This window comes from Mus caroli, chromosome 2, assembly GCF_900094665.2.
Source record: "Mus caroli chromosome 2, CAROLI_EIJ_v1.1, whole genome shotgun sequence".
Classification (NCBI taxonomy): domain Eukaryota; kingdom Metazoa; phylum Chordata; class Mammalia; order Rodentia; family Muridae; genus Mus; species Mus caroli.
The window spans coordinates 82,810,413-82,821,386 of NC_034571.1; the positions used below are offsets into that span (position 1 = coordinate 82,810,413).

The 10,974-nt window shown below is 39.0% G+C and overlaps 1 protein-coding gene across 1 annotated transcript; it reads right to left on the reverse strand.

Moving 5' to 3' along the window:
• Nucleotides 1–3,154: 3,154 nt before the first annotated feature.
• Nucleotides 3,155–4,165, reverse strand: LOC110290509 (olfactory receptor 4P4-like). The gene has a single exon (XM_021157062.1). The coding sequence runs from the start codon at nt 4,163–4,165 to the stop codon at nt 3,155–3,157; it is 1,011 nt and encodes a 336-aa protein (XP_021012721.1).
• Nucleotides 4,166–10,974: the final 6,809 nt, after the last annotated feature.

Genomic DNA, 10,974 nt, shown 5'->3' on the forward strand with positions numbered 1-10,974 from the left:
AGAACTGATTCCCTGTTGTAACTGACACCCATTATATGAGGACATTTTTCTTCATAAACAAAGTTGATGACAACAGTAGTTAATTAATGTCAACACAAAAGTTTAGAAGATACTTGACATACTTATCACATATATTTAACAAAACAATAGCAGTTGGCTCTTAGCCATGACCTATGACAACTCCACACACGTTTATTATTTATATATTTTTGTCCTGACTCACAGTGCTATGCTCATATTCTCTTCTGTGGAGTAGGTCTAAACTCCAATTAGAATATGATGTTTCACCCATAAAGGTTATGACTTTATTGAAACAATGGGAAAATGTAGCATTTCATGTGGTGATGTGTAAAAATATATGGACTAAAACACCCCCACCCAGAGCTCCTGAGATCTGGACCAACAACCAAAGAATACACATGGAGGGACATATAGTGATGGCCATATATGTAGTTGAGGATGCCCTTGTTAGGCATCAGTGGGAGGAGAGGCTCTTGGGTCTAAGGGTGTTTGATGCCCCAGTGTAGGAGAATTCCAGGGTGGGAAGATAGGAGTGGGTGGGTGGGGAAGCACCCTCATAGAGGCAGAGTAGGGCAGATGGGGATAGGGCATTTCCAAAGGGGAGACCTGAAAAGAGGAAAACATTTGAAATGTAAATAAATAAAACATCCACTTTAAAAAATGAGTAATTGCTTCAAAAAAATATGGACTCTTCAGTCAAAAATATCTAGCACACAACCAATAGCTTCTATGGTTGCATTTTATTCCCTTCTTGACGAACAAGGGTTTCAACCTACTCCTAAGCATAATCAATTAAGAACCCTTAAGCATGTTCTTTTGGGTCTGAGTTACCTCACTCAGGATGATATTTTCTAGTTCCATCCATTTGCCTGCAAAAGGCAGGATGTCCTCATTCTTTATAGCAGAGTAGTATTTCATTGTGTAAATGAACCACATTTTTCTGTCGTGGGACATCTAGGTTGTTTCCAGCTTCTGGCTGCTATGGAATGGGCAAATATTTTTCCTTATTATTCTAGACTTTTAAATGTTTGCATGCTTGAAGGATTGACTTAGATAAATGAGGAACTGTGTTAACTTTAAGATTCTCTCCATTCCCAATTTCTACATGATTATAAGAGAGTAATACCTCAGTGAGGGAATTATGTACAGAATAACGTTAGGAATTCTGATTTAAGTAGAGGTAATGAGTTAAAACACTGAGCAGAGATAGAGCACATAGTAACAATACTATATAACACATGAGAAAAACTGTTAAGTAGTGCAGCAATATCTCTCTAGTACAGAAAGGTTAACAGGGAAACATGCAAAGGCTGACTTCCATTCTGGCTTTGAGGTAACTGGAGATATTTGCTGATTGTTTTTATTTTTCTAAAAATTACTTCTAATAATATATGACTTTAATTGACAAGAGAGGTAATCTTTAATTTGAAGGACAGTAAATATGATGATGTAAAAGACAAAAAATTGATGTTGTAACTTAGTGATATACTGCACGTTGAATATATGTAAAAATCCTAAGTAAATATTAATGAATATCAACATGTAAAGTCAAAATGCATTTGAGTATTATTTGGTGTGTTTATTTTGATCCTCATTTTTTTATTATTTATTTCTTATTTTCAATACATCCTGATTGCAGTTTCCTCCCCTTCCACTTCTCCTCCACCTCACTATTGTCTTCCAGAAAATAGCAGACTATGAAATCTGGTATAACAAGGTGTACTAAGAATAGACAAAAATCCTCATCTCAACCCTGGTTAAAGGAAGCCAGTAGGTTTCAAGACTAGGTGGAAGAGTCAGAGACTCCCTAACTCCCACTATTAAGAGTCACACAAAACACCATGCTAACACCCATAACATACATACAGAGGACCTAGCACAGACCAAAGGAGGCTCATTTTTAAGAGTCATTTCTAAGAAAAATAAAGCATAAAAAACTATGCATTTATTTTATGTGACATATGCCTATTATTCTTAAACATGACTCAATCTAATTAAGAAAACCCAGTTTTTAAAGGAGAATTGCTCTCAAATGCAGGATTACCAGAAAAATAGTAAATATCTTGAGGCATAATAACATTGGAAATTGAAGGAATTTGGGTGGTTACTATGACTGTTTATCTGTTTGTTTGTTCGTTTTTAGGCTTGATGATGGGTCTCCAAAATCTTTCTTGAGAAAGTAAGAAAGAGCAAAGGTGGTGGTATATATAAGGCACAGACTTTCAACTATAGTAACCAGAATAAGCTGAGCAAATGCAATAAAGGAAAACTTCACTGGATCTGGTAAAGATTTTGTTTCACAACCATACAAAGGCTATCACAGGAAGGCAGAAAATAAGAGAAAAAGCATATATCATGAAAGTGTCTCATTAAACATACACTCTTAAGACTTTTGTGTGTTAACAGAGTGATCTTCTAGTTGTGAAATATTATATCACTTTACATGTACCAAAAATATATTCATAGGACTGTTGCAAACTACTAGAGCACAGATGGGAATATTTAAAAAGGCAAAATGTCCCCCTGAATTTACCACATTCAAGAGCCTCTAGTAATGATATCATACCTCTTCAACCAAGTGAGTTCTGAGTAGACAGATCTATATCTGCTCTGTGAGGGATACCAAAAGGAAAGGAGTGAAATATGGGATGTTAATGTGCTCTAAGTATGTTACATGGACATATGAAGGTGACCTTATATAATCCAGCATCATGGTAATGAATATATAGCAAAAGGAATCATTAAATAATAATAAATGTAAAAATTAACAAGTGAGAAAATAGAATTAAATTCCTACTAGTAACAGGGTTTCATGTATTTTTTTGAGACAGAGGACTGACATGGTGAAGCTATACTTCATTTTTAGTGTGATTGTGTGTATGTGTGGGTGTGCATGCTTATACATGTGTGTACACATCTCTGTGTGTGTGTGTGTGTGTGTGTGTGTGTGTGTACATCTCTGTGTATGTTGAGGTAGTTGGGAAAGAAACCTAGAGTGTCCCCATCTAAAGCACATACTCTACCAAATGAAAGCAAAGCTTGAGGCCTTTATATCCAGCTAATCACCCCTGGATGAACTTGTAACATAAAGATTGGATAGAGGCTAGTTGTTCCTTTGACTCATAACTTTCCCCTAAATTGTTTGTACTTTCTGTGACCTGTTGGATAGTAGCTGACCTAGGAACATCAGAGCAGAATTACAAGATTGTTTCACGTATTTCAACTCCAGATTTGACAGCTGAGACCACACTTTGTGCATGGCACTTTTCATCTCACTGTTTCTCAGTGTGTATATGACAGGATTTAGGATGGGGGCAATCACAGTATAAAACACAGAAATTTCCTTATCCTTGTTCTCATTTCCTGCAGGTAAAACATAGGTATAAATACAGGGCCCAAAAAATAAAACTACCACCATTACGTGTGAGCTACAGGTTGAGAGTGCTTTGCGCTTCCCTGCAGATGATCTTGTCCTCAGAGAGCACAATATGAGTATGTAAGAGGCAAGTAGTACAATAAAAATGGCAAAAAGCACCATCCCTGAGTTAACAATTGCTAAGATACTAACAACATGAACATCTTTACAGACCAGCTTCAGAAGAGGCTTGATGTCACAGAAGTAGTGATTGATGTGGTTGGGACCACAGAACGGCAGACTGAGCACCATCAGTAGTAAAGCAATGGAGTGCCAGAACCCCAGTATCCAGGCCGTGGCAATCAACATATCACATCTCTTCCTGCTCATGATAACCATGTAGTGCAGGGGCTTGACAATGGCAACATAGCGGTCCAAGGCCATGGACACCAGGATGAAGATTTCCACACCTGCCAGCAAATGGGCAGTGAAGAGCTGGGTCATGCACTCATTATAGGAAATGTTTTTTCTTGTTGCTGCCAAGTCCCTGATGAGCCTAGGAATCACAGTGGAGGGGTAGCAGAGGTCCATGAGGGAAAGATGGCAGAGAAAATAATACATTGGTTGTTCGATTAGGTGGCTGCAGTTGATGGTGAGAAGGATGACGGAATTCCCCATTAAGACAGCCAGGTAGCAAAGCAGGAACAAGAAAAAGAACAGCAGCTCTATTTGTCTATTCTCCCAAACACCCATAAAAATGAACTCTGTGATGTTTTTATGAGTTTCCATGAATTCTAGTTGAATCAACATGCACAGCTGAAACTTAGTTCATCTGAAATTACACGTAAAAAAAAAAAAAAAACGGAAGAGCATGTGGCTAGGAAGGGATATTGTAGGTAATATGAGAGCAATTACCGAGGAAAGAATGAAGGAAAGAAAAGAGGTAGAGGATTTTGAGAATAAAATAAACTATAGCAGAGAAATTATAGCAGCAAGCAGAGCTCTAACCATGTAGTCACAAGCATGGAGTGGATGAAAATGCTGGTGTCCCATTAGTATTATTTTCATATGTAGGTCTCTTCTATTCTCTTCTGCTCTGTCCTCCATCCTGCTACCACCTTGTCCTAATACTGTTTTCTCCTTTTTTGCATACAAGTCTATGGATGACTGCCATGTCACACATTATGCTATTCTCAGTTTTTTTTCTTTCTTTTCCTATAATACTGTAATCAGTCTCTCTCTCTCCTTCTCTTCATGTCCCCTTCTCCCCATTATCCCTTTCTCTCATTGCTCACTTCTCTGTGCCCCCTTCCTACTTCTATTTTCTCCTGTCTTCTTCTGCCCCTCTACCTTACTCTTCCTCTCTTCCTCTTAATCTCTCCTTTTCTCTCTTACTTCTCTTCTCTGCTACCCTCTCTCTGTATCTCTCTGTCTCTCTGTCTCTCTCTTTCTCTCTCATACACACAGTACACACAACACAACACACACACACGGTGGGGGGAGACAGAAACACGCAGAGAGAAATTTATTTACTCACATTTAGAATAAACACATTTTACCTTAGTTACTAACATATCTTTTATTTAAACAACACTTTTAAAAGTCTGCAATTTTTGTTTTTTAATGGGAAGTTCTCTCGTATATATCTTTTACAAACCTACCCGAGCTGCATCTTAATTGTATAATTTTTTTAAAGGGAAGCATTGAAATTTAACTCTTCAGACTTAAATACAATGCCCAGATCATGAGAATTTGTGACTAGTCATCAAGAATTTTCTATGATTTTCTGCTACTTTAAATAAGCTTACCTTAGAGAAAATTGTAAAACAGCAAAACCTAATCTCCATGACTTGGGTAATTCAAATAGTGAATAGAAAGTTTTATATACTTTATATTTACTGCCTATAATGGTCTAAACATGGTATTAAATAGCTTTTTATAGCTTTTCCTATTTTACTTTCATCGTGACTTCATGAGTCCTTAGTCATTGTATTTCTGACTGTTTTCTAAATAGACATAAAACAGTATAGAACTGCTTTGAAAGAATAAGTGATTCATATCTCAACAGCATTTGCATATTTTGAAGATCATGGTTAAATAAAAGGGATTTTAGCCTTGTCTATCAACCTAAATTTCCATATGATTGCTACATAATTTTTGAATGTCACCTTGTTTAAAATATCTGTGTGAAAGATACATCAGAAGTTGAATTTATGTGTGGGGTTTTCTAATATCAAATCCTATAAAGAATAAAATTAGTATACCTAAGATTTTATTATATTTATAGCTTTGATAAAGGGGGCACAGAGAGGTGAGCAATGGGAGAAAGGAATAATGGGGAGAAGGGAACATGGAGAGAAGGAGAGAGAGAGACTTTCAGTATTATAGGAAATGAAAGATAAAAATGAGACTAGCATAATGTGTGACATAACAGTCATCCATAGACTTGTGTGCAAACAAGGGAGAGAACAGTATTAGGACAAGGTGGTAGCAGGATGGAGAACAGAGCAGAAGAGAATAGAAGAGACCTACATATAAAAATAATACTAATGGGACACCAGCATTTTCATCCACTCCATGCTTGTGACTACATGATTAGAGCTTCACTTGCTGCTATAACTTCTCTGTCATAATTTATTTTATTCTCAAAATCATCTACCTCTTTTCTTTCCTTCATTCTTTCCTTGGTAATTCCTCTTGTCTACCTTCCCTACAATATTCCTTTCTAGCCACATTCTCCTTTATTTGAAATGTGTAATTTCAGATGAACTATACATATACATATGTGTGTATGTGGTTTTATGTATATTATTCATAATACTTACTTCTGTCAAGATCCAGATTTTTCCAAACTGCCATGTGTTCTTTAACGTGGGCTCTTTTTATTTTCTGTGACCTTTAGATGAAACAACAGTAGATGTGGGAACCACCTAGGCTCCCATGAATCTTTAACTGAATGAAGTTTTTAAAGATTCACTGCCTGAAATACTTTAAGCAAACAGGCAAGGATTGAATCTCAAGGGGAGCAGTCTCAGGGGCACTTTTAGAAAGGAGGCTATGCTGTAGATAGGGATCTGAGGGTCAAGCCAACACTATCCAGTGGTTACACTTTAAGAGTTTCTTTTATTTAATTATATGGACTATGGTCTAAATGCTTCTTTTTGTTGTTGTTATTGTAGTTTTTGTTGATGATGATGTTGAAGTTGATGAAATCCTGGGACCTTTTGCTTAAGAAATTTGTTTAAAGACTTAAATTGCTGGTGTTTTACATGTCATATATAATAAATGATGGATTACTTCTAATCTCACTATATCACTGTGCTGAGAATAACCTGACTATTACTATTATCTTTAGAAATATTACCATAAAACATTGTGTCTTTTTATTCTTTTTTTAAACTTAGGTATTTATTTCATTTACATTTCCAATGCTATCCCAAAAGTCCCCCACCCTCTCCCTCCTATTCCCCCCATCAACCATTCCCACTTCTTGGCCCTGGTGTTTCCCTAGACTGAGGCAGATAAAGTTTGCACAACCAATGGGCCTCTCTTTCCACTGATGGCTAACTAGGCCATCTTATGCTACATATGCAGCTAGAGACATGAGCCCTGAAAGGGGGGGGGGGGNAACTGGATAGTTCATATTGTTGTTCAACCTATAGGGTTGCAGATCCCTTTAGTTCCTTGGGTACTTTCTCTAGCTCCTCCATTGGGGTCCCTGTGATCCATCCAATAGCTGACTGTGGGCATCAACTTCTGTGTTTGCTAGGCCCCAGCAAGTCTCACAAGTGACAGCTCTATCTGGGTCCTTTCAGCAAAATCTTGCTAGTGTATATAATGGTGTCAGCGTTGGGAGGCTAATTATGGGAAGGATCCCCGGATATGGCCATCTCTAGATGGTCCATCCTTTTTTTCTCAGCTCCAAACTGTGTCTCTGAAACTCAGTCCATGGGTGATTTGTTCCCAATTCTAAGAAGGGGCAAAGTGTCCACAATTTGGTCTTTGTTCTTCTTCAGTTTCATGTGTTTTGCAAATTGTATCTTTTATCTCAGNTATNCTAAGTTTCTGGGCTAATATCNACTTATCAGTGAGTACATATCATTTGAGTTCTTTTGTGATTGTGTTACCTCACTCAGGATGATGCCCTCCAGGTCCAATCATTTGCCTAGGAATTTCATAAATTCATTCTTTGTAATAGCTGAGTAGTACTCTATTGTGTAAATGTACCACATTTTCTGTATCCATTCCTCTGTTAAGGGGCATCTGGGTTCTCTCCAGCTTCTAGCTATTATAAATCAGGCTGCTATGAACATAGTGGAACATGTGTCTTTCTGAACATCTTCTGGATATATGCCCAGGAGAGGTATTGCATAAAACATTGTTGTTATGGAAATTTAAACATACTTCTTCAGTGTTTAATTATGAACACTGGAAACTTAGAAGCCATGGCTAATACTAGTATTAATAGATACTAACATTAATGCAATCCTTAAAATACAAAGTTCCACAGCATCTAATATATTGTCCTTACCTTTAATATTTGGAAATGCTTTTCTCCTTATCAGAAGCAGCTCATGTCATTCTGAGTGAGGTAACCCAGACCCAGAACGACATTCATGGAATATACTCACTTAGAAGTGGACATAAGCCATAAAGTACTTGAAAACCATGCTATAATCCACAGATCCAAAGAGCACAAGTAACAACAAGGTCACAAGGGAGGAAATTTAATCTCATTCAGAAGGGTACATAAAATACCCACTGGGTCTTCTGCTAGCAGGAACAGGGACAAGGGATACCTGCCCGTCCAGCAGCTGGGGTTCATTCTGGTTGGTGCACCATCCTCCCCTGTGCCATCTTTGGCACTATTTCAGCTGAGGGCCCCAAAGGACTCTCCATGCTGCAGGCACCCTAGCACACCCTGGACCAGGAGATCACTGGTGAGTGGAACACTACATCAGTTCCAAATAACCCAGAGGGTCTTGTGCTAGCAGGAACAGGGACAAAGGATGCCTGCCTAACCAGTAGCTGGCGTTCATTATGGTCTGGGCCACCCCTGTGCCAACTTCAGCACGATCTCAGCTGAGGGCCCCAAGGTACCCAGAACTCTCCTCTATGCAGGCACCCTAGCACATCAGGGATCTTGAGATTACTGGTGAGTGGAACATAACTTCAGTTCCAAAAAAACCCCAGAGGGTATTGTGCTAGCAGCAACAAGGAAAGAGGACAAAGGCAAGCCCTAGCACACCCAGAATCTTGGGATCAATGAGACCAGTCTACTCAGGAGAGTATGTGGACAACAGAAGCAACAGAGTTTCTTGGACAGGGTCCCTTCAGGCCTTCATCGTCAGCCAGGAGCCAAAGCTCAGACCCAGACCCCTGGACACCTTCCCTGCCAGAGGAGAGTCCGCCACCAGGGAGGGCTCTGACCCCAAGAATCAGGAGGGGATCTGAGCTCCAGAATTCTGTTCACCTTCCCTGCAAGAGGAGAGCTTGCCTGCAGAGTATTATGACCACTGGGATGCAGGAGAGAGTTGGTCTTCCAAGAGTGCTGACAGAGGCTAAAGAATCACAGGAGGAACAAGATTCAGCCAGAGACAACTAGAACATTTAACAACACATATTACCATATGGCTAAAGGCAAATAAAATAATCATACTAACAGAAACCAAGACCACTGGGCAACATCAGAAGGCAGTATGCCCACCACAGCAGGTCCTGGATACCCCAACAACCCAAAAAGCAAGATTCGGATCTAAAATCATATCTCATGATGCTGGTTGAGGATTTTTCAGAACGGCATTAATAACTCACTTAAAGAAATACAGGAGAACACAGCTAAACAGGTAGAATCCCTTAAAGAAGAAGCACAAAAATCCCTCAAGGAATTACAGGAAAACACTGCTAAACAAGTAAAAGTCCTTAAAAAGGAAACACTAAAATACCTTAAAGAAGTACAGGAAAACACAACCAAAAGGAGATGGATTTGAACAAAACCATCAAAAATCTAAAAATGGAAGTAGAAACAATGAAGAAAACCTGAAAGAGCACAACTCTGGAGATAGAAAGCCTAAGAAAGAAATCAGGAACCATAGATGTGAGTATCAGCAAAAGAATACAAGAAACAGAAGAGAGAATTTCAGGTGCAGAAAATTCCATAGAATGGATCCTAACTCAAAACATCCAGGGAATCCAGGATACAATAAGAAGACCAAACCAACAAATAATAGGTGTAGCCCTTTCAACTTAAAGGGCCAGTAAATATCTTCAAAAAAATTATAGAAGAAAAATTTCCTAACCTAAAGAAAGAGATGCCCAGGAATATACAAGAAACCTACAGAATTCCAAATAGACTGGACCAGAAGAGAAATTCCTCCTGACACATATTAATCAAAACCACAAATGCAATAAATAAAGATTGAATATTAAAAGCAGTAAGGGAAAAATGTCAAGTAACATATAAATGCAGACCTATTAGAATTACACCAGATTTTTCACCAGAGATTATGAAAGCCAGAAGATTCTGGACAGATGTTATACAGACACTAAGAGAAGATAAATGGAAGGCCATGCTACTATACCCAATAAAACTCTCAATTACAAGGGGAAACCAAAGTATTTCATGACAAAACCAAATTCACACAATATCTTTACATGAATCCAACCCTTTAGAGAATAATAATAGGAAAACACCAACACAAAGACTGAAGCTACATCCTAGAAAAAGCAAGAAAGTAATCTTTCAACAAACCTAAAAGAAGATAGCCACAGGAAGAGAATCCCAACTCTAAAAACAAAAATGACAGGAAGAAACAACTACATTTACTTAATATCTCTTAATATCAATGGACTCAACCCCCACCCCCACCCCAAAGACATAGAATAACAGACTGGCTACAGAAACAGAACACCAAATTTTGCTGCTTAAAGGAAACCCACCTCAGGGAAAAAGACATACACTACCTCAGGGTAAAAGGCTGGAAAACAAATTTCCAAGCAAATGGTCCTAAGAAACAAGCTGGAGTAGCCATTCTAATATCAAATAAAATGGATTTCCAACCCAAGGCTATCAAAACAGACAAGGAGGGGCACTTCATACTTATCAAAGATAAAATCTTCCAAGATGAACTCTCAATTCTGAATATCTATATTCAAAATGCATGGGCATCCACATTCATTAAAGAAACTATAGAGACAACACCCGCCACAGGATCTTAAGACTTCTGGTGAGTGGAACACAGCTTCTGCTCCAATCCAATTGTGCGCAGGACCTGAGACTGCACTAGTTAGGGAAGCAGAAACCGGCCTGAGTAGGGCCACAGGCCTCATCCGGCAGGATCAGCACCTGGGTAGCTAGAGCACAGAGTCAGCTGACACCCGCCAGCTACCCACGACCCCCTCCACAGGATTTTGAGACTGCTGGTGAGTGGAACACAGCTTCTGCTCCAGTCCAATGGGACCTGAGACTGCTCTGGTTGGGGAGAGAGAAATCCGGCCTACATAGGGCCACAAGCCTCTTCCAGTCAGAAAAGCACCTGGGGAGCAAGGGCGCAGGGTCGGCTGACACTCGCCAGCTACCCACAACACCCGCCACAGGA